This window comes from Schistocerca piceifrons, chromosome 3 (assembly GCF_021461385.2).
Source record: "Schistocerca piceifrons isolate TAMUIC-IGC-003096 chromosome 3, iqSchPice1.1, whole genome shotgun sequence".
NCBI lineage: Eukaryota > Metazoa > Arthropoda > Insecta > Orthoptera > Acrididae > Schistocerca > Schistocerca piceifrons.
The window spans coordinates 306,808,457-306,833,205 of NC_060140.1; the positions used below are offsets into that span (position 1 = coordinate 306,808,457).

At 37.8% G+C, this 24,749-nt stretch overlaps 1 protein-coding gene across 2 annotated transcripts in view; it reads right to left on the reverse strand.

The window, feature by feature from the left end:
* LOC124787900 (integrin alpha-PS2-like) overlaps positions 1-24,749 on the reverse strand; it is an 837,072-nt gene that overhangs the window by 47,827 nt on the left and 764,496 nt on the right. For both annotated transcript variants that reach the window (XM_047254882.1, XM_047254881.1), the window contains 7 exons: positions 23,417-23,629; positions 23,138-23,240; positions 11,169-11,403; positions 7,529-7,695; positions 6,820-6,968; positions 6,530-6,729; positions 2,979-3,225 (listed from right to left, as the gene is read on the reverse strand). In XM_047254882.1, the coding sequence (XP_047110838.1) occupies positions 2,979-3,225; positions 6,530-6,729; positions 6,820-6,968; positions 7,529-7,695; positions 11,169-11,403; positions 23,138-23,240; positions 23,417-23,629 (1,314 nt within the window). The remainder of the gene's footprint in view (positions 1-2,978; positions 3,226-6,529; positions 6,730-6,819; positions 6,969-7,528; positions 7,696-11,168; positions 11,404-23,137; positions 23,241-23,416; positions 23,630-24,749) is intronic.

The following is a 24,749-nucleotide window of genomic DNA, read 5'->3' on the forward strand; positions in this document are numbered from 1 at the left end:
GCAATGAAGGACTCCTCCTATGATCCACAATCAGATACGACACCGTCATCAATCATAGCTATGTCATGGAGCTCTGATGCATCAAACCATAGCCCAGTATCTTGTTCCATAATATTCAAATGTCCATCAGTGTTGTCACAAATCAATGATGCAATGGTGTCTTTCAGTTCCATTTCCTGCAAACTGATAAAACCCTCAGGGAATTCCATACTGCTAAATGATCATTTAGAATTCAGCAAATATTTACTGGGTTAATGGTTGGCATCTTCCCTATTTGTAAACAGATGTACTTTATACACAAGACAAAGTCTCATGTCAGGTCAGCAACAAGTTTGTTCAGCACCACAGGTTTGGTACAAGTACAAGCAGTGCGAAGAAGAAACAGAAGAAACATCCGTGTTGATGGCCATGTCCAGAAATCCATGCAATGCATAGTAATCCAAAGAGCATTCCATGAGAGAGAGGTCCTGAAGAGTGTAATGAGGCCCAGAAGTCATGCGACAATGTACAGTTCTGTAGTAGTAGCAGTGAGCAGCAGACATGCTGCTGCAGAGGCATTTTTTCCTTTTTCTTTTTTTTCTTTTTTTTTAAAAAAAAGAGGAAACAAGGAAGCGAAGCCCCTCTGCAAGTTCACAGGATGTGGGTCTGTGATGTTGTCTGTACATCTAGGTAGGACTACTCACTACTATGGGCCGCTCAGGAGATAGTAGTTGACGGATATGCATGAAGAAATAATGGATTTAGGGCAGAGGGAAAGAAACACTACAGGACAGTCTGGATGGGTAGTAAGAGCAGTATCAGACTTGCTTACTATCTATGACAGAGAATACAACGGTAGGTTACATTAGTAGTGGGTATCACGCAGCTCAATACCATTGTTACTGCCATCTGTCTGTCATAAGAGCTCAGCCCAAATCTGTGCGGCAGCACCATGTGCTGCTGCGGAGAAGGTCAGTCAGCCCAGGTTGGTGTTATTACTGTTCTTTGGGTGCAGGGGTGGTTGGCAGGCAGCCGCTGCTTGGTGCATCTGTTGGGTCTCTGCTACCAGTGCAATGAGTGCACTGACAGTTTTCTCACTTTGCTCAGCTTGGCTTCATGACATTCCCTGTGCCATTTAGAGCAGCTGTTCCTCTGGAGCACTTTCCAGTCGATTGTCACACTCTTCAAGTCATCCCAGTTGACTTGCAATTTCCCTCTGGTTGTCTGTAGTGTCACCAGTCTCTTCACTTGAGACAGTGGCGGATGCAGGTGTCTTCATTTTGGGGGTTCTCCTAGCAGTCTCTCACATTTATGTGGGTACTGAGAGAGTGGCTCTCAGCTCAGAGGCTCCTACCTCCACTATCTGCTCAGTGGTTGGGGTGGTGGCAGGCAAAAGCTCCTCTTCTTCTGCTGGTGGTCTACTCATGAGAGCTGAATGCAGTTGCCACAGTTAGTGGCATGCTTCCTCGGTCTCTGCTGCCAGGGCAGCTGTAAAAGCATCTTTCTCTGCCTCTATGGCAGCCATGAAGACTGCAGTTGCCACTTCAGTTGCAGCAGCCACCAAGGAATGAACATCTGTGGCAGGTAACGTCTGTTGCTCTTCGGTTGGTGGTCAGTCCGCTGCTCCTCTGTGCTTGGTGGGGTGCTCCGGATGACAAAACCAGTTTTATTACACATGGATGTATGTGGTGTGAAAGCTTCTTTAATTTATGTTGTAATAAAAGTATCCATTTTACAAAATTCATTAATGGTGGTGGGGTAATTTGCATATTTCAATTTTTTAAAAAAATTGATTACACACTTTTCAAAAACCTTAGTTACACTTCCACTTTTATATGAAAACACATGTTTTATATTTCATGGTTTTGAAACTATTCCCTCTAAACCTAATACATCAAATTATCTTTTGTGGTGCGTTTTATATATATATATATATATATATATATATATATATATATATATATATATATATATGTCTGCTTGTGTCTGTATGTGTGGATGGATATGTGCGTGTGTGCGAGTATATACCTGTCCCTTTTTTCCCCCTATGGTAAGTCTTTCCGCTCCCGGGATTGGAATGACTCCTTACCCTCTCCCTTAAAACCCACATCCTTTCGTCTTTCCCTCTCCTTCCCTCTTTCCTGATGAGGCAACAGTTTGTTGCGAAAGCTTGAATTTTGTGTGTATGTTTGTGTTTGTTTGTGTGTCTATCGACCTGCCAGCGCTTTTGTTCGGTAAGTCACCTCATCTTTGTTTTTGTGTGTGTGTTTGTGTATGTTTGTGTGTCTTTCGACCTACCAGCGCTTTTGTTTGGTAAGTCACATCAACTTTGTTTTTTGATAAATTTTTCTTTTTTTTTAATAGAGGGAAACATTCCACATGGCAAAAATATATCTAAAAACAAATTTGATGTGACTTACCAAATGAAAGCGCTGGCACGTCGGTAGACACACAAAAATACACACAAAATTCAAGCTATCGCAACAAACTGTTGCCTCATCAGGAAAGAGGGAAGGAGAGGGAAAGACGAAAGGAAGTGGGTTTTAAGAGAGAGGGTAAGGAGTCATTCCAATCCCGGGAGCGGAAAGACTTACCTTAGGGGGAAAAAAGGATGGGTATACACTCGCACACACACACACACACACATATCCATCCACACATATACAGACACAAGCAGACATATTTAAAGACAAAAACTTTTTTGTGTGTGTGTGTTTTGTCTTTAAACATGTCCCCTTCTACATACCCACAAAGTTTCATCAAGGTCACACATTGACACCTGGGTGGGACTGATTGGTTGACAGGCGTCTGCTTACTGAAAACAGTTGCATATTATGGCTTCTGCTTACTGCAAACAGTTGCATATTCTTTAAATATTTTGGGAATACCCTTTTATCAAAGATGTCTCATGATCTGTAAGATAATCTACAAAATAGACTTAATGGCAGATTTTTTTTTTATTTGTGCACATTTTTGTTCACAATAGAGAATTTACATACCGGCTTGTTGCTGGGTAAAGGGTTGCCAATATCACATTTTAGAGTGTAATTGTTTTGTAAAGATGGAGCAGAACACAGGACTGGAATTTCACGCTCATTTTTATCAATGCGCTCTATTTTACTGTAATTAAGACCAGGTGGAATCTTCAAGTTATAAGTGGCTTCAAATGCATCTTCTCCAGTATTGAGAATCTTGACTTCCAACTCTAACCTTTCATTTGATCCAAGAAGGTATTTGGTAACAGTTCTGTAACAAAAGTATTTCAATTATCTTTCCTCACTCAGCCATTCCATATTACAAAAATTAGACTTACATTTTAGTTCATGTTTATAGTACATTAATATTTTGACTTTGTGCACAGCTTTCTTTTAATGAAAGAAGTGTACAAATCCTTGTCACTTAAATCATATAAGAAAAGAGATAACATAATATGTGAAAGTCTATTTGAAAATGAAACATCACAATAGCTTAGAAACACAACAGGATCAGATATTTTTTCTTTTCTTTATACTGTTTCCATGACTTTTACAAAAAAAGCAACATCTTCATAGGAAGATGTCAAATTTGCCTTCAATCATCATTATCATACTAACTGTGTAGATTCTCCTCTTGTACTCTCTTAGAGCCTTTTCATTATTTTTGGGATATATTTATTCTCTTGTATGTGCACAAAATGAAAATGTCTTTAATACTGTAATATTAAAATCTAAAACCTTATGAACAAGAGATTAATAAAATACTATTATTCTGAAAAATGTCTAGAGGCTAGCATAACATTTAGACAGTGCGATATGCAAATGTGCATAGCCTGTTATGGTTTGGTATTAAGTTCTTGGGAGATGCAAGTTTCATAAAACAAACATTAAAAATTAACAAACATGGCAACAAAGAAAATGGACTACTAATAGGGAACCAAGTAGGAATATTTTTTAAAAACTTAACATTTTGATATATTTTTTATATTCATTGCGCATTTGACTTTATTTGCCATTATTTTCTCACGTAAATTAAATCAAAAGTAATGCAGCATTAAACCACTAAGTTCACAGTTATGAAACTAAAAGTAGGAAAATGATTTTCACAGAGTACTACATAGACAGGTCTTATATCATAAACATAAAATAATCTTCAGTATTTAGTTTAGTGTTGTTTGTGTGTGTGTGTGTGTGTGTGTGTGTGTGTGTGTGTGTGTGTGTGTGTGTGTGTGTGTGTGTGAATGAGTGAGTGAGAGAGAGAGAGAGAGAGAGAGAGAGAGAGAGATAACTAAGCTAAAAATTTGTTTCCATACTATATTTTCTACATTATGCATGCTGTGCTGTAAGCCTCTTTAGATGTGACTTATTCCTATATTATACAACATTACCTAAGTGTCAATAAATGTAATAATATAATAATAATAAGTATAAATAAAAATAACTGTGATATAATCATTATTATTTTTAGATAAACATAAAGGCTCAAATTAGGTTATACTAAGCTGTATCAAAATGGTCTAAGCAGAAAATGATATTGTGATCCCTGAGCTTAAACAAATTTGTTGTATTATGAATGAGTTAGCAGAAGGATAAGAGACAGTGGAGTACATTAATCCAAGGCCCAACAATTAGATGGACTAACAATAAGATGGAATTATGAACCGAAGAAATCATGAGTTGAAGAAGCAATTGACATAAGTTGTTCCTCTACATGTTACAGTTTCCTCTTCTTATGTACGATGTTAACTTTTCCTTGGTCATCCCATTTTCCTCTCTCTTATTGGCTGATCTAGACATGTCTTTTTGGAAACAGGTGTGTATGCTTCACTCCATATAAATAATTTATACTTTATTTAAAAAGTTCAGAGTTTGTAAGCTTTGACTTCCTCACAATTAAGTGATAAATTTATGAATATACAACAGATTCTTACAAACGTATCATTCCTGTATGGACCATGAATCACCAATTAAACTAATTAAAATGCACATACAGGCAACTGAGGAGTTATTCTTCCTGTGCTACATACATAAATGGAATGAAAAGGAACATGTGAATGTGAAACAGAATATTCCTGCAGATGCTTTGTCCCAGATTGGCAACATCATGAAAGAATTGGATTTTGAGACAATTGCATCAGTGGGTGGGCTTCTCACAACCCCATCAAGTTACCAGCTTTGACATCTAACACTACCAAACAAAAATGTAACTGTATTGTGACATTTCCATGTCTGCCATCTCTTCACTTCAGTGTTTTGCATCCTGGAGTCAGAGCTACTATACATTTAGTCAACATTTATCTGGTCCGGTACTGAGAGAGACTACAATGTATTTATTTGGCACTGCTCGATAAAATGACATAATTACTTGTCACACTGCAGGTCTGCTGAATACCTTCACCTCACCATAAATGCTTTTCAGTCACATTCATATTGACATTGTTATGCTATGACTGCCATAAAAAGACCTTTAAGTGAGAATGATCTGCACATTCTGGATTGCCCTATCATGTTATAAATGACCTGGTATGTAATTAGACTACTGCTTATTCAAACCAATTTTGCTGGATGTGAAACATTTGGGTAATTGCATGTCAATCGCCTACAAATAGCATTGTAGACAGTCTGCATCATGGCTCAAGACTTCAGTCAGATGGCATATCGTTATTGTTGAGCATTGGAATCACAACCTTCCAGTACTTCTACACGGTCTATGGGTGGCACTCAAGAAGGAACTCAGCGGGGTGGTTCCTAAAGTGATGTGCGGTAAAAGTGCAGCTGCTGCAGCAGAAGCAGCTACATCACTTATTACTAGACTACCTTCATTAGGCATCATTGTTATACAGTTGCTACCACAGATGACAAGCCTGGCTACTGTGTAAAGCAACTGGCTCCTCCAAAACTAAACCAACAGCAGCTGCTACGACACACACCATGCAGAGCATCTGCTGAGCATACATCAACTGCAAAATGGATCTCTAGACTATGTCTGCAGCAGTCCCGACACATGAGCAATCATCCAGCACAACACCAGGATGATGATGCCTGCAACCCCCACTACTGATGCCATTCCCAACAGCCTAGTGAGTACTCCACAGAGTTACACCATAAAATGTAAGACTATTGTTTAAGTAGAAGGAAGATGTATGCCTAAATTTATTAATTCATTTTTTGCTGAATACTTCTGGGCATGAATTTTGTTAGTCTGTTGTTTATATGAGGTCCATAACTGGTTGAAACAAGTTTTCTATGAATAGTTTTGAATGTGCATATAGAAACATCCGTTGGAGATTACTCCCAGGACATGTAGATCTGATTACACTGAACAGAAATACACAAAATCATATTTAAGAAATATAATTGGCACTTCAGGCTTCTTCTACAGGCTCAGAAAAAAGGAAGGAGTTGGATGAGATATCTGAATGGGAAAGGTCACATTTAAAGCAAATGTAATGACAGGCCAAGAAGTTACCTGAAAATAGATAGGTAAGTATTTCATCTTCTGTGGAAAGCAAGAATACATTTATCACAATATATTAGTTTTAGTACAATAAATTGTGAAATATGCAGTTACTTACGGAAAACCATCAAGAATGAGATTTGGTATGCAAATATTATCAGGGCCACAATTCTTTTGGATACTGACAAAATCATGCTCTGAGAGTGGTTTATGCTGGTCAAGAACTGGTGTCAAAGAACGCTGGACTCTTTGTTTACTATACTTTGTATTATATTTTACTTCCACTTCCAATGGCGAAAGTTTGTCTCTTATACCAGGCTACAACATGAAACATAATTTTCATTGAGAGAAATACCTAAGTTACCACTGTTAATAGGTATAAAAGTTTTAAAATAGAAATTATCTCACCTTGATATAAACTACATGACTTTTACAGTATTTAGAATTATTGTTCAGAGTTGCAGTGAAGTTCTTCATATGTTTTCCTTCATTCCGATGAAAAAATAATCGAGGACTTTTCATTTTCTTTGCATCCAGTATAAGCTGAATTTCAAATTCTGTTGATAAGTAGTTAAGAAATAAAATAGCAGATTATTATTTGGCAGAAAAGCTAGTAAAAAAAGTTGTTATCAAAACTGAAGTTCTGAGTTTATTAGAAAGAAAAGAAATGACATCATGTGCTACTTTTAAATTTACCAGGTTCAAGAATAGGGCATAAAAATAAATTTTTATTGCAAAAAATCTTTATTAAAAATAAAAAAGTAAAAAATAAAAAAATAAAAATAAAAAAATCTTTATTAAAAAATAAAAAATCTTTATTAAAAAAATAAATCTCTATTAAAAATAAAGTAGGAATGTACAACAAGCTTTGTTCTCGTGAAAGAAGATTCTGTTCTGCACAAAAAAGAGAATGCAAAGTTCCTGTTCCTTTTTCCCCTCTTTTTCTTAACTTGTGCTTAAGACTATCATTATAATCAGAAGACCTCTTTACTAGACAACATAATAAGGTCACAGTACGTTAACACTGAGTTGCATTTTTAGTGACTGAAAAGTCAACCACTCATAATTAATTAAACGTTCCATAATTAGTAATCATTATCAAGCACAGTGTTCTCACCATGTTCTGGATTGACACCAATTCCACTGTACTCGAAACAGGCTGTGACTGTGGTACATGTGGTTAGTGTACCATCTCGAAGAGTGCAGTTTTTCTCATCAAGGCTTATGAGTTTTGATTCTGGACCAATTGTAACTTCAGCATCCATGAGTATTACTGGCCTTGATCTGAAATTAAATTTCATATGATTTATTGTTGAGAAGGGAAACCTTCCAAATACATTTTGTAATTAGAGAACAATGTTACTGTAGTTTTCAGTACTGACAACATAAAAATAGGCTAATAGCTACCTCCAACTAACAGCTTGGGCATGCACTTCAAGCTCCTGAAGAAAGGAAAATTCACAATTTTTGCCCAGAATACTCTCAAGAATGAAGACCTTTTGGATGACGTAGACAGCGTTTCTTCAACATCAGAGAAAATATGTGGGACCAAGAGAGGTGGTGCAGTGATTAGCACATTGGACCTGCATTCAAGTTCAAATCCTTGTCTGGCCATCCAGCTTTAGATTTTCTGTGATTTCCCTAAATTGCTCTAGGTCAATGCTAGGATGGTTTCTTTTAAAAAAGAGCACAGTGAATTTGCTTCCCAATACTTTTGTAATCCAAGTGTGTGCTCTGTCTCTAATGACCTCACTGTTGATGGGACATTAAACTCTAATCTTCCTTCCTCCTATTTGTGAGGAACATGAAATTTATATGCAGAGACAGAATTACCTGGCAAAGCATCACGAAACCAGCAGCCAGGAGTTTTCACAGCTTGTGAAGATTTTTAATAATATTACTATCTATATGATTTTTGCAATTTATGTAAATAATTTTTAGTTTTTAACTGTTTGCTGAGACAAATTAAACCTACAGAAAAAATGTATAGTTTATTTATCAATCAATACATACTACTAAGTTGTATGCAGCATTCATACCACACAGCGCATACAAAGGAATAAACAGTGGTGATTAGAGATTAATTTTATTAAAATGTTATCTATGCTGCAAGTATTTGATGCCATTACCAGTAAAATAAGCTGAACACCTCTGCAATGAGACTGCATATGTATTTGCTTCTAGATTCAGCCTTCAAAGAAAAATTAACTACAAATCTGGAGTAGTCACTTACATAAATAGGAAACAAGTGAAAGGTTTGATGTCAGGAGAACACTGGTTAAATTAATGTCCTATAGTAACAAGGCCATAGATGTGAGAGACTTTGATGAGCTGTTATGTAGAAGCCACATTACAAGCAAGGAGGCCTGTGGCAATCAGAGAGGAACTGTGGAAGGATGGTGGAGGAAGTGATTAATGTTTTGGATGTCAGAAGGAAGATATCCTTTGTGAAGGCTTTGACTACTTCTCAACATTTCCGGAGATGAGGCATATCTACCCAAAATCCTATCCCTATCAAAAAAAGGAGTGTTCTATTGCCCCCCACCCCAACCTACAAAATGTCCTAGTTCTTCCCTCTACCACTCCTCCTCCCTATTCTGCATCTCATTCCACTGTTGATGATTTACATGTAAGAACTCTGTACAGACACCTACCACCTCATATATAGTCTTGTCACAAGTTTTTCCTATAAAATCAAAGGTACACTCAAAAAACAGCTAGTGTTGTTACAGCTTTGGGTGTCTGTTTGGTTATATCTGTGAGAATATGTACTTATATCTAAAAAGAAAGATGATGAAACTTACCAAACAAAAGCGCTGGCAGGTCGATAGACACACAAACAAACACAAACATACACACAAAATTCTAGCTTTCGCAACCAATGGTTGCCTCGTCAGGAAAGAGGGAAGGAGAAGGAAAGACAAAAGGATATGGGTTTTAAGGGAGAGGGTAAGGAGTCATTCCAATCCCGGGAGCAGAATATGTACTTAAATAGAAAAGGAGCAGAAAATTAAAAACTAGTATGTGCTTTCACATGCATCTATATGCCATGCATCTATCAGCCAGAGGTAAGTTTTTTTTCCTCTTTTCTGTTTATTTTTTCCATTTTGGGATGTTAATATAATGGAGTACTTCATTTGCTTTACCTAAATTCCTTGAGAAGATAATTCATTAAGGCAACAGGAAGTCAGAGTATGTAAAATAATAGATATCTTTAAGTGCTAAACATGCCATATTGGATTTCTTGATTAGTTTATCTATGTCTACATCCAAAATCTATTAAAAAAACTGTGAAGTGCATGGCAGCAGGTACTTCCCATTGTACCACATTGTAGTGTTTCTTAACATTCCATTCACATATCACACATGAGAAGAATGACTGCTTAAGTGTTTCTGTGCTCACTGTAATTAACTTAGTCTTATCTACACAGCCCTATGACAGTGATATGTTGAGACTGTAGTCTATTCCTTGATTTCACACTTAACACTGGTTCTTTAAACTTCATAAGTAGGCTCATGTGGAACAGCTGATGTCTGTCTTCAGGTGTCTAACAGTTCAGGTTTTTCAGTATTTCTATGAGACTCTCCCATAGGTCAAATGAACCAGTGCCATTTTTTGTATGTGTTCAATATCCCGTATTAGTCCTATCTGGTATAGCTCCCTCTCCCATGCACTTCAGAAATATTGTAAATGGGACATATGAGTGTTCTGTAAGCAAATTCCTTTGTAGGATGGCTACCTTTTCTCAGTATCTTTGCAATGAACTGAAGTCTGTCACACACTTTGCCTAGAAAGTCTTATCTGACACTTTGTGTATTTCAAACATCAAGTGAAAATATGGTACATGTAAGAAACTGAATCTAAGTTTCAGTATTTTCAATAATGACTCCATTTTAACTTTCTATTACTGCACTTGAAAATCATAATATTGATTCTATTTGCTCACTGAGTAAGAATTCTGTGTGTAAGTTTCATTCGTGTTTTCCTACTTTGTAAAACGGTTGAATGTTTTGTAGTTTCTTGATGTGCTAGATACCCTTAGATGGAGACCAATAAATTGTTTTTCTGGCCTTTGTTAACATGAGCGGTACGTTGTTATTATCAAAGATTCACTTACTGTTATGGTTGGGATGGAATTGAGCCCATAGCTGGAGGTTAGTACCAACAGTAACACTCTCTTAAGAGTATTTTGCTGGCTCTTGGTGATGTGGTTTCTAGGTGGTTCTCTGTAGGACAACATTTCTGTATGGAGGTAACAAAGATTCTGTTTATTCTGAAGAAAGACTGAAAAACTCTAAAAATAACTAGAGGCTGGATTCCTTCCTTGCAGTAAACTTTGACCATATGTAGCAAGTCAGAAAAGATGTTAGTAATTGCCAGAGAAATGTTTATAGGTAATACTGGTGTGGGTGCTTATAACTGCTGCCTGTGGGTTTTATTCCAGTACAAAGTATATGAATTTTCCATTATGTCATCTGTTTGTGTTGCTGGAATGTCTGAAAACAGCCACCAGCTAAAAGAATGCCAACTGTTTTGTATTTTATTTTGATAATTCTGTATACACAATTTGTGGACTTTTTTGATGGTAACTGGTGTAGATATTGGAAATAACAAAGTAGGATCTTAATTTTCACATTATGTTGCAAGAAATCACGAAGAACTGTTTTGAGATTTCATTTCTTGCATTTGCTTATAATAAGGTTACACAGACAGCTCTTCAGCATACGGTGATTAGTTAAATTGGAAAATACCTTACTTGAAGAAAATAGCTGTATCAGCATCATATGCACCAACCACTATGTCAGGATACTGATTGCCGTCCAGGTCAATTCCGCCAGAAAGTGAAAATCCAAATGTTGTTATCTGACTATAGATACTTTCTCCAAATATAACTTGTGATGCTTCTTTCATAATGCCAGTAGCTGATCCATGGTATATGTACACAGCACCACCACCTTTCAGGCCATCGTAAGGAGCTCCAACAGCAATGTCTAGAATTAAAAGTGAAAAAAGATGATTATACATACAGGTCTCAATCAAGGATTCAGTATAAACTTTTTTCCTGCACTCACACCATCTTATTGTCTTTTAAGAAGCCACCTATGATCAACCCAGGTGATGAGTTAATTACACTACAGATTGGACAAAAATTTTAATCTTACATTAGTTTGCATACACTTATGAGGTAGAAACAATATAGTGGTATAGTAATACTACAGTAAGCTTCAAAACACATAACAATTGTAGAAAACTTTTGATTAAAACAACATATTATTATGCTCTCATTGTCTTCCTCAGTGAGTTGAACTAATATAGAATTCTCAGGTTTCCAGCCACACGAGTCCACTGAGGTAGCACAATATTTTATGAACTCACTCAATTGGAAACCTGAGAGCTTTATATTGATATACGAATAATTTTGAAAATTAAAAGCGGTGAGATTGTTTCAGGTCTACTAATAAGTATACATACCTGTCAACTTGAAAGACTTGGCTTTCAAGGTACTTAATACTTTCAACTACATTACAAATAAGTCATACGGTGTACAGTGAACTTGTCTGTTTCATTTTAACACATATCTGTAGTGTCCAAGATTTATTATTTTTATATGCATGACTTTACCAAGCAGTCTTAGCACAAAATTTTAAGTGTACTGCATCATTACAAATATCTGCTGGCAACAGGTGCATTTAGCACAAGACCTACACCCAGTCTCTGCAATGGGACTGGATGCTGGACACATAACATAAGGAAGTACTTGCTTATGTTGCAGCAAATGAGCAATGAGATGTAGTGGTTATAAGGTAAATGAAGTCACATTGGAGAGGAGAAGCTCACAAATCCCATTTGGCATATTCATTTAAGTTTCTTGTGATATGCTTCATCTCTAATGGCCTTATATTTGAGAGTATGTAACAGTCTTACCAACATGAGGAACCATCCTGGCATTTTCCTGAAGTAATTTACGGAAATCACGGGAAACCTAAATCAGGATGGCAGAATGTGGGTTTGAACCATTGTTCTCCTGAATCTAAGTCCACTGTGCTAACCACCGCAGCACCAAACTCAGTACCAATGTTTTTTATATTCCACAAATCTACATTAATAATAAAGCTGCAAAACTGTAGTGTGTGTTTGTGGGTTTGAACACACTTCTCCCAAACTACCAGACAAATTTTCATGTGGTTTTTGCAGGTAACTTGAGCATAGCTTGCCGGCCGGGATGGCCGTGCGGTTCTAGGCGCTACAATCTGGAACTGCGCGACTGCTACAGTCGCAGGTTCGAATCCTGCCTCGGGCTTGGATGTGTGTGATGTCCTTAGGTTAGTTAGGTTTAAGTAGTTCTTAAGTTCTAGGGGACTGATGACCTCAGCAGTTAAGTCCCATAGTGCTCAGAGCCATTTCATCAAAATTGGTTCACAGAAAAAGATATTGTAATTGAAATTTTTATCCGCACTAATATCATAAATGTGAAATTCACTCTATCTGTTATGTTTTCACAATGAACCTGCTGAACTGATTTCAATGAAATTTGGTATGGAGATAGCTTGAATCCCGAGAAAGAACATAGTCTGTTTTAGAAAGTGTGTAGTACAAGTTACTTATTGATTTGAAGAATGTTATATGGTTTAGAGAAAAATGTTTACTCTTTGAAAATGCTATTTACTCTTTGACATTGGTCTTTATGTAAATGTTTTTATTGGTTGCTAAGTGCTGTGTGATATGATTCGAAGTAATGAATACAATGCTTATACAATCTTCAATGTGTGTAATCCAACTTCCATGCTATTTGTTGCATAATGTACTGTCAATGAGGAAAACTTTCTACCAGTCAGGTTATCATTGTACCACTTGGTATTTCTGTTTCAAAAATGTGGTGTTCCACATACTGGCATTACTATATACTAAAAGTAACAGTTTTATTACCTCTATGATTTCTGCTTAGTATTTCAGTTACCTCTCCACTTTCCTACAGACCCTTAGGCTTGTGATAGCTCTTTAACTGCATTGGCTACAAAGACAGTTTCTGATAACAGTGATTAAAGTTGAGCAGTGCCATGCTAATATTAATACGATATTTCAAAGTAAACCTGCAATACTGTATTAACGTTGGTTACTTTTACTTCTTATTGACAACTGATCTCCTTTTGGCATTATCTGAATTTGTTTTTTTAAGACTGGTCTAAAGCTAACCTGAATGACAGTGTAACTTTGTACCAGTATTAAAACTGGATTTTTACTCTAGTAAGGCATAAGTAGTATACATTTTCACTTTCCCAAGCACTCAATAACTGTAGATGTAAAATGTTACAATGGCTGTTGTGATGTGTAATTTATTTTGTGCCCAATATTTTAAAAAATGTTAAAAAAGTGGTACAAAATCACCCCAGTTGACTGTGCATGTTGTATAATGTGTAGCTACTTCAATGGCATGATGCACAGATGCACACTCCTACCCATGCCCCTCTGTATGCACTGCTCAGCAGTGATACTGTGCATGCCAATGCAACATGCATTGAGACAGCTTTGGAGGGGGAGAGCAGTGTGCACATCATGAGCTACTCTTACCCAAACAGGCAGGAATGTGAGGCACCTGATGTTACTGCATGTACAGTAGCTTACATACCCACCATCTCCCCCCATAACAAAACTACTGATATGCAAGTGCGGCCACAGTTAACAGCTAGTCTATACATAGTACTGTTGTTCACTTACCCATGAAATGGTATTTTAATAGTGATTTTTCTCTATGCAGTTCATGCAGTAAGCTGTCTTTTAGAAATGTTTGTGATGAATATCGGACTATATTTTCCACTTTGCATGGGCCTGAATTAGATATGAGCCATTTTGAAAATGAATGCATTTTCCAATTGATGACACACAAGCAAAGGTATAAAGCAGTAGAGTTGCTGTAGGCATAATGTACAGAGGGGACTGTGTGCCACAGGATGCTTACTGAAATTGTAAAGTCCTACAAGAATGCTGAAAAAATGATAAGTGGGGCACTGGTGAAATCCTGTTAGGAATAGCTAGCCAGTGATGAATAAGACCAGCAAAAGGAATTCCTGTCCCAATGCAGTTCTTAATTTATAATATTTTATGTAAGCAATGTAATAAATAGTAATTAACTGCATGTCCAAATACAGAGGTTTCTTTGGCTACTCAGTCATTTTTCCTGGCCATTCTTTCAAAATATGTTTCCAAAATTAATTCAATGTGTACAGTGCACAGTTGCCTGTGACCTTTGTGAGACATGAGAAGATGAGGCACAATCAAAGAAAGAACTTTCTTCACTGTCCCAATTCCCTTAACAATCTACATAGAATCTAGGATACAATATCAGTCACCCTCTTAGAAGAGCACATTGGTCACTTGGGAGTGCTGTAGATGGTGCAGATCAGGCAGTCACATGGCCCTCCATTGCTTGAAACAGTCATGGCAGTGAAATGGTGTGTACGAGATGTGTTAAAAAAGTATTGGGAATTTCCATTTTTTGGAAATAATTTTATTTTATTTTTTGCCTAAATTAATGTTATCTCCTTCAAAGTAGTCCCCCTACACTTATGCCAGTGCTTCTTCCAATCCCTGAAACACTTATACACCAGGATCTTTGGGATAGCACTTTGTTCTTTTAGCAATACACCTTTAATCTCATGTATGCTCATAAAATGATGGCCCTTTATGGTTCTCTTTATTTTTGGAAACAGAAAAAAGTCACATAGGGCCATATCTGCTGAATATGAGGGCTGAGGCATCATTACACTGTGGTTTTTTTTTTTTTTTTTTTTTTTTTTTTTGCCAAAAATGCACAAACAAGCAATAAAGTGTGAATAGGTGCATTATTGTGGTGCATAAGCCATTAACTGTTTTGTCACAAATCCGGGTGTTTTTTTCAGGTTTCCTTCCTGTAACCAGCATTGAACTTGTAAGTAGTACTCCTTATGATCGTCTGGCTTTATAACAGGAACTCATGACACAATACACCATTAAAATTGATGAAAACATTGAGCAGAACCTTCACATTCAACTGAACTCATCAAGTGTTTTCAGTATAGGTGATCCACAATGCCTCCACTAGCACGACTGAGCCCTAGCTTCAACATGGTAGCTGCATGAAATGTTTCAATAGTTCTGCATTGTTGTTGACTTCACTTAGTGACTCTTGAGCAACTTCCCTTCACCACTGCTTTTCCTCAAACTTTCTCATCTTTGGCATAAATTCTGCAGTACACATTTCATTCCCAAAAATATCTGAAAATATTTCACGACATGAGGCAGTTTATATGCTAACATCATCAGCAACTTCTATGATCATGCTTTGGCAATCTTTTTTTTTTTTTTTTTTTTTTCACTTTTTCCACATTTTCATTGGTTGTTCATGTGCTGGGGTGTCCGGAATGCCATTCATCTTCAACATCTTCACGACAACCTTGCAAATGCTTATGCCACTAGTAAGTCCCTGTTTCACTCATAACAGACTCACCAGAAGCAATTCAACATTTCTAAAACTGTGTTACATTTTCTTCCATTTTTGTAGCAAAATTAAATGGAAATTCTCTGATTGAGCCATTTTTAAAACAAATCAATAATGGCCACTCTTAAGCAAACATGTGTAATCTTCCTGACAACTGACGACAGAGTAACATATGATATGGCTACACATGTACAGATACATTTCAGATGCAGTTACCAACACAACAATGAAAAATCACTTGGATCTGACTAATACAACCCACAAAATTACACAAAATACCAGATACTCTTTAAAACACCCATACATGACAGTGGACTGTATGGAAATAGTGCAGTAAGATGAGGAAAATGAGAGAGTGGCAGAAAGGAGCTATCATGTTTGAACATATACATGACCACACTATGAATGAAATTACACAATTCGTTAGGGCATCAATGCAGACTATCCAACATGTTTACACAGAATGGTGTACTACTCAAAACCCTGTAACACAGTGTAAGAACAGCTTTCCTAACATATTTCTAACCATTAGAGACTAGAGCTGAGTGATGTGCCTCATCAGTGACAGTTGTTTTTGAATCTTACATAAATTGCTGATATCAGTGCATGGTGGTCCATCTCTGCCAGATTATGAGTGAACATTGTGAAAAGTACTGTATGTATTGAACATATGGAATCAGGTACCTCTCAAAACATCATGACTTTCAGCAGTACACAATGCTGCATGTCTTCCATGGGCCAAACAACATCAAAACTGGATAGTAACTAACTGGAAGCATGTAATGTGGTCCAACAAGCTGCAGTTTGCCTCTTTTCAAATGTTACAAGGTGTCAAATATCGAATGAGGTATTTAATACACAGTGTGCGGAGCATGTCAGTCAGGTCGGAGGTGGTTCTTGACCATTTGGGGTGTTTTTCACACCCTGACTTAGGCTCACTCATGCATGTTACTTTCAGCAAAAACCACGATGTTTATTTCAACATCCTCACAGACAAAGTGTTGCCCTCCTTCTGCATCTCCATTATGCTCTGGATATCCCATCTTCCAGGATGACAACAGTTATGTTTACAGAGGTAAATGCACATGCTGCTGGTTCCACAAACAGCAGGCACCCTATCACACCCGGAACTGCTTATTAAATTCTATAGAAAGTATCTGGGTCCACTTGTAAATAAATATTAGCCAGGTGTGAGTAGGACTTGCACTCGGGGGTTCTGTACAAACTTAATTATGTATGCAGACATTTCATCCTGGAATCAAGAATCTCAACAATTTTTGCCTGTCATCAACAGTGATACTGTGATGGTACTGATCCCAAGAAATACAACACTTTCAGGAATGTTTTAATTTAAGCTTAAAGACAGACAACAAATGAAAAAAAACACATTGATAACAAACTGATACTTCCTGAATTTTTTTCCTTTGCTTGTACTGTTAAACCTTGTTTTTTTCCAAATTTCATGATTCTAAGTCAACGGTAAAATTACTTAATAGGATAGATAAAAAATCTACTCACCAAGCAGCCTCAGAACACACACATAAAAGGTGGTTGTAACTGGCAAACTTTTGGGGCCAGTGGCTCCTTCTTCAGGCAGAAGGGTTGAAGGGGAATGAAGAAGGGTGAAAGAAAATGACTTGAGAGGTCTGGAAAAGGGGTAGATTTTGGTTCCCAGAACCATGGATCAGGGGAGATTTACCATACAGGATGAGAAGGAAAGATTGATTGTTGGGGACTGCATTGGACAAGATTTGAAAATCTGAGAGCTTAAAGGTGGAAGACAGGTTAATATGCAGACAGAGATTGCTGCTTAAACATCATGCATGAGTCAATAAGAGTAGAAAGCTAAGTGCATTGTATGTAACAGAGGTGGGAGGGGGACAGTGAAAAATAAATGGGAAAGACAATGAAATATGCAGAAAACTAAAAAGGGGTGAAGCAAAGAGTAGTTACAATGAACAAATGCTGAGACAGAAGAACGTAAAATATATTAAGGGTAGGTGGGTGGTGAGAACCAAGGACATTGTAGTGCTAGTTCTCACATGCTGAGTTCTGGGGGAAGAATCCAGATGGCACATGTGGTGAAACAGGCACCGAGGTCATGAATGTCACATTGTAGAGCATGCTCTGAAACAGGATATTGTGAGTTGCCAGTATACCCCCTCTGCCCATTCATCCTAATTGATAATTTGGTGGTACTCATGCCGATGTAGAAGGCCGAACAGTATTTATGTAATAGCTGGTATAGCTGGTATATGACGTGTCGTTTCACAGGTGGCTCTCCCTTTGATAGTATATGTTTTGCCAGTTGCAGGGCTCTTATGGGTGGTGGTAGAAGGGTACATAGGGCAAGTCTTGCAGCAGGAACAGTCACAGGGTTAGGAGCCATAGGGTACGGAGATGAGTTCAGAAGGAGCATATCTGACAAGAATAATGCTGAGATTGGGAGGGCAATGGAAAGCTTATAGGAAGTCATGGCTCTGTCCAGACCAGGATAATACTGAGTCACCAATGGTGTGCTCTGAAGCTGTTTTGTGGAGGGATTAACAGTGCCAGGATAGGATGTGATGGCCCAGTAAATCTGCTTTTTAACTAGGCTGTTGGCGTAATTACAAGCAGTGAAGGCTGAGTTGAGAATGGTGGTGTGTTGGTGTAAAGAGTATGCAGCCAAACATATATGTTTGTCTCAGATGCCAAGGCTGTGTGGGAGGGAACATTTGACATAGAAAGAATGGCAACTGTCAAAATGTTACTCTTGTTTGTTGGAGGGTTTAATGTGGACAGAAGAGTGCAGCTGGCCTTCAGTGAGGACGAGATCAACATCAAGGAAAGTGGCATGGGATTCAGAATAGGACCATGTGAAATATAATTGGGAGAAGGTATTCAGAGATTCCAGGAACTTCAGCAGGTCAGCCTCACCATTCCATATGGTAAAGATATCATCAATGTAACTACACCAAACCAGGGGCTGGAGACTTATGGATCCCGGGAAAGCCCCCTCCAAGTAGCCCATGAAAAGGTTGGCATAGGATGGTGCCATCTTGGTTCCTCTGGCTGTACCCCTGATCCGTTTGTATGCCTGCCCCTCAAAGGTGAAGTAGTTGTTGGCAAGTATAAAGTTGATTAAGGTGAGTAGGAAGGATGTCACAGGTTTGGAATCAGGTGGGTGCTGACTGAGGAAATGTTCAACAGCAGACAGACCATGTACATGGGGGATGTTGGTATAGAGGGAGGTGGCATCAATGGTGACAAGCAAGGTGTGTGGTGCGAGTGGGACAGGCACGGATTTCAGATGATCTAGGAAATGGCTGGTGTCTTTGATGTAGGAGGGGAGTCTTTGTACTATGGGTTGCAGGTGTTGACCAACTAAGGCAGATAAATGTTCAGTGGGTGCTTCGAAGCCAGCAACTATAGGGCGGCCAGGATGATTGGGTTTGTGGATCTTAGGAAGAAGATAAAAGATGGCAGTGCATGGTTTTTGGAGAGGGGGGAGGGGGGGGGGTGAGAAGTTCTATGGATTGAGGTGTTAGTCCTCGTGAGGGGCTTGAGGTTTTAAGGAGGGAATGCAAGTCAGTTTGAATCACAGGGATGCTGTAAGTAGAGCTTCCTTCGCCTTCAACCCTTCTGCCTCACGAGGGTTCTGAAAGCCTGCCAGTTACAAATGTCTTTTATATGTGTGTTCTGCCGCCACTTGGTGAGTAGATGTTTTATCTATCCAGTTAAATAATTTTGTCAATAATTGATTGTTTTTGTTGTTATAAGTCAATGGTAAGTACCCCATACGTCTTGATGAGATAGTTCGTGAGTAACAAAATATGTGACTTAAATGGCTCCATCTTTTAACTGCTTCCACTTAGAAGCTTACATTTGCTACACTGCCTAGGAATGATAGACCTTAGTACATGACATATATTTCACACTGATAGGACTACCTGTTCTTGAGAAAAAGGGGGTCTCATCAAACACAGAGAGACAGATGGACAACAGTTTACAAAAGAAATATTTTTTCATATGATATAATTACAAGTATGCATATTCCAGATAGTTTTCTTTGGTTGTACTGTGAAACCTCCTTGCTTCTTGCCAAATTTCATGATTTTAGGTTAAGGTAAGCACCCCATAGGTTTTATGAGTGAGTTTTCAGATATCAAAATATGTGACATAAATGGATGTATCTTTTGGTTGCACTGACTTGGAAGGTTCAATTTTTTACACTGCCAAGAGACCATAGACATAAATTTCAACTTGATACATTTACCTGTTCCTGAGGAAAAGCATTTTTAGCAGTCGGACAGGGAGGCAGACAGACAGGCAGACAGCACAGTTATCCTATAAGAGTTCCATTATTAGTGACTGATGTATGGACCCCCAAAAACACATGAAATATAGCCATCAACATCCCCACAATTTGATAGAGCTCTACAGGATCTAACCACCAACAAATGGCTTCATCTGGAAAATTGTAGACTCTCTTCGTCACTGACTTGAGGCCCTTAACATGACTAGAGGTGGTGCTACGCAGTATTGGCATGATGTCTCCTGGGGGTTACTAATTTTTTTGTTTGATCTGCTTATCCTGCATGGAAAATTATCCAAGTATCTGTTATTCCCTTTCCATCTATCAACACAAGGAGAAGTCAACAGTATGACAGGACACTTTGGAATCCCTGAAACCAAGTGAGCTGAAAAGGAACTTGAGGCAGCTCTTCAGTGTTATATGGAATCATCACCCAAACACAGCTGGTTCAAGGAATCAAATGACATAGGGAGGCAGTATAACTGGGAGTAGAGAACAATTCATTGTTGTCACAGATAAAAAATTTGTCCCTGTTGTGTCTACTCACAGCACTCTGAAATAGTAAGTGCCTGATTCTGTAGACAGCTCTGCCCTCTGACCCACAGTTCCCTATTTTGGTTAAAAGGCACACCAGTTTTTTTTTTTTTGTTATGAATTATGTTTTCCAGTAGGAAATGTTTCAACAATGTTTAATGTAACAGAAGCCCTACACACTGTTTTAATGACAGAACAAGTGTATTCTGTATTTTAAAATGTTGTAAAATGGCTAAGAAGGGATGGCTAGAGGACAAATGTAAGGATTATCTCACTAGGGGTAAGACAGATACTGACTACAGGAAAATTAAAGAGACCTTTGGAGAAAGGAGAACCACTTGCCTGAATATCAAGAGCTTTGATGGAAACCCAGTTCCAAGCAAAGAAGGGAAAGCAGAAAGGTGGAAGGAGTATATAGAGGGTCTATACAAGGGCAATGTACTTGAGGACAATATTATGGAAATGGAAGAGGATGTAGATGAAGATAAATGGGAGATATGATATTGCGTGAAGAGTTTGACAGAGCACTGAAATACCTGAGTCGAAACAAGGCCCCTGGAGTAGACAACATTCCATTAGAACTACTGACAGCCTTGGGAGAGCCAGTCCTGACAAACTCTACCATCTGGTGAGCAAGATGTATGAGACAGGTAAAATACCCTCAGACTTCAAGAAGAATATAATAATCCCAATCCCAAAGAAAGCAGGTGTTGACAGATGTGAAAATTACCAAACTGTCAGTTTAATAAGTCACAGCTGCAAAATACTAACGCAAATTCTTTACAGATGAATGGAAAAACTGGTAGAAGCCGACCTCGGGGAAGATCAGTTTGGATTCCATAGAAATGTTGGAACATGTGAGGCAATACTGACCTTACGACTTATCTTAGAAGAAAGATTAAGGAAGGGCAAACCTACGTTTCTAGCATTTGTAGACTTAGAGAAAACTTTTGACAATGTTGACTGGAATACTCTCTTTCAAATTCTGAAGGTGGCAGGGGTAAAATACAGGGAGCGAAAAGGTATTTACAATTTGTACAGAAAGCAGATGGCAGTTATAAGAGTCGAGGGGTATGAAAGGGAAGCAGTGGTTGGAAAGGGAGTGAGACAGGGTTGTAGCCTATCCCCGAGGCTATTCAATTGGTATATTGAGCAAGCAATAAAGGAAACAAAAGAAAAGTTCAGAGAAGGTATTAAAATCCATGGAGAAGAAATAAAAACTTTAAGGTTTGCCGATGACATTGTAATTCTGTCAGAGACAGCAAAGGACTTAGAAGAGCAGTTGAATGGAATGGACCGTTTCTTGAAAGGAGGACATAAGATGAACATCAACAAAAGCAAAACGAGGATAATGGAATGTAGTTGAGTTAACTTGAGTGATGCTGAGGGAATTAGATTAGGAAATGAGACACTTAAAGTAGTAAAGGAGTTTTGCTGTTTGAGAGGCAAAATAACTGATGATGGTCAAAGTAGAGAGGATATAAAATGTAGACTGTCAATGGCGAGGAAAGCGTTTCTGAAAAAGAAAAATTTGTTAACATCGAGTATAGATTTAAATGTCAGGAAGTCGTTTCTGAAAGTATTTGTATGGAGTGTAGCCATGTATGGAAGTGAAACGTGGACGATAAATAGTTTGGACAAGAAGAGAATAGAAGCTTTTGAAATGTGGTGCTACAGAAGAATGCTGAAGATTAGATGGGTAGATCACATAACTAATGAGGAGGTATTGAACAGAATTGGGGAGAAGAGGAGCTTGTGGCACAACTTGACTAGAAGAAGGGATCGGTTGGTAGGACATGTTCTGAGACATCAAGGGATCACCAATTTAGTATTGGAGGGCAGCATGGAGGGTAAAAATCGTAGAGGGAGACCAAAGCATGGTGAGCTGTATCAAACCAGTCTCAGGACTGAAGACCACAACAACAACAACAACAGACCAACGCTTTCATTTGCTAAGTTACAGCATCTTTGTTTTTTATATATATTTTATGAAAAAAGTAATACTTAATAGTGTACTCAATAAAAATGTAAATCTGCAGGGTGTCATATTTGAAGTTGAGCCATTTATCACAAACTACAATTAAACAGTTGACCACTTACTGAGTCACAGTGATCTTAATTCTAGAATCTTACTGTGGTATTCAGTGTCCAAATACATAATCATTTTATGCTTGTATCACTATCACAAGCAAAAACACAAAGGAGCAGTTCAAGAAAGGGATCTAGGATTGCTAATTACTGTCAATGAAGTCACGAGTTCCTTCACTTGTAGGCTCAGTTCTTTTCACTTTTCTCTAAGTAAAGAGTCTCCCTTCAATTTTTAATTTTCTTATTTATTTTATGTACCAGGGCCACATCTCCAATCACCCAGACTAACTAAAGTATTTTGGTTTACAGTATTATGATATATTACACTGACCTCCATATCCATCTTTATTGAGATCTCCAACTGATGCTAAAGAAAGGCCAAATCGTGATTTAGAATTTACACCATCACGCCAATGATGAGTGGCAAACCTGTTCTGAAATATAAAAAAGAAATGCAAGAATGAAGTTAGAGTAAATAGTTGGGCAGAAAAAAATTACAGAACATTTTTGTTTCTTAATTAGTGCAAATGTTCTATTGAAAAGGTTTTTAATACATTTTGGTTTGCACTGGTAGTTATATTAATTTTGCACAATGTTTTTATCACTTTACCGTTCCCTTTTTTTGGTAGATTACGTAGATACGGCCAGTTTCATATTTTCCTTCATTATTTTGAAGGTGAGTGTAGAGGGGTGCACCAACAACGAGATCATCAGTTTTGTCACCATCCATATCTGATACACAAAGTGCATACCCAAAGTATGCACCCATCTGTTCACCAGTGAACTCCCCAACTTTTTGCAGGAATGATGAATACAAGATGACCTATGTACAAGACAAATATTCAGTATTTGTCAATACCATTTCTTGAATACAAAACTTCATAAATAATTATAAAAACAATATTTGCAATATTCGCTTCATTTTAATATGATATAGATTCTTTACTGTTTTAATACATGAACCTTTGAAATTAAAATACACTTATTCAATTAAATTTAAAGCTATTATATATTCAAAAAGAATTATTTACTCACCTGAGAGGCAATATGAGAAACAAGATACATTTTTAAGTGTTGTGAAATAAGAAAGTTGTTCTTAGAGATAAAATCTTAAATATTTTGTTAGCACACTGTTCAATAGTTCAGCTTCCATCCTCATCATTCTTTGTTTTAAGATTTACAGAATAACTACAATTAATTTGACATAAACTCTTAATCAATTGAATTGGACATAGCTGCTGCCACCACAACAAATGTATAGTTCAATGTGTCATGTCAGTAGGATTTTATCAGGCCTAGTGGTGGCCATCATTGTGAGTGTCAAGTGCACTATGAGCAAGCTGTGCAACATCAATGCAAGTCATCATGGGTGTCTGATGCATGGGAAAATCCATTATTAAGATTGTGTAGGCAATGGGCTTCTCATGTGCCCCCTGCCAAGAGTGCATCTTGGTGCCCTATCTGGGGAAAACTGACACCAGAGCCAATAAAATGGGGATGTCACTGGTCATCAGTGGTGTAGAAGAGGGGGGGGGGGGGGGGGGGGTTCTATCATGCCTTGGGCACCACTTGCAGTAGGGCACCAATAGTCTCCTAGACGACAAACACAATTTTCTGGAAAATGTAATGTATTATTATTATTAGAATAAATTCAACATATTATTACTATATGTGTTTGTGCTGAGGGTGGGTGCCAGAGGGGGAGGGGGTAAGGGAGAGTGCCAATAAAGTGTTGTGCCCCGGGCGTCGAAGGGGATGGGGGTGACAATAAATTGTCATGGTCTGGTCACCAGTTATCTTCACTACACCATTTCTGGTCACAACTGACTAACAAAGATTATATCAGGGGATAGATAAGCCACAATGCAGTAAATCACTCATCAATTCTATGCCAGACTGCAACAGCCAATGAAAGTTACATCATCCAGAACCACCTCCTTGAT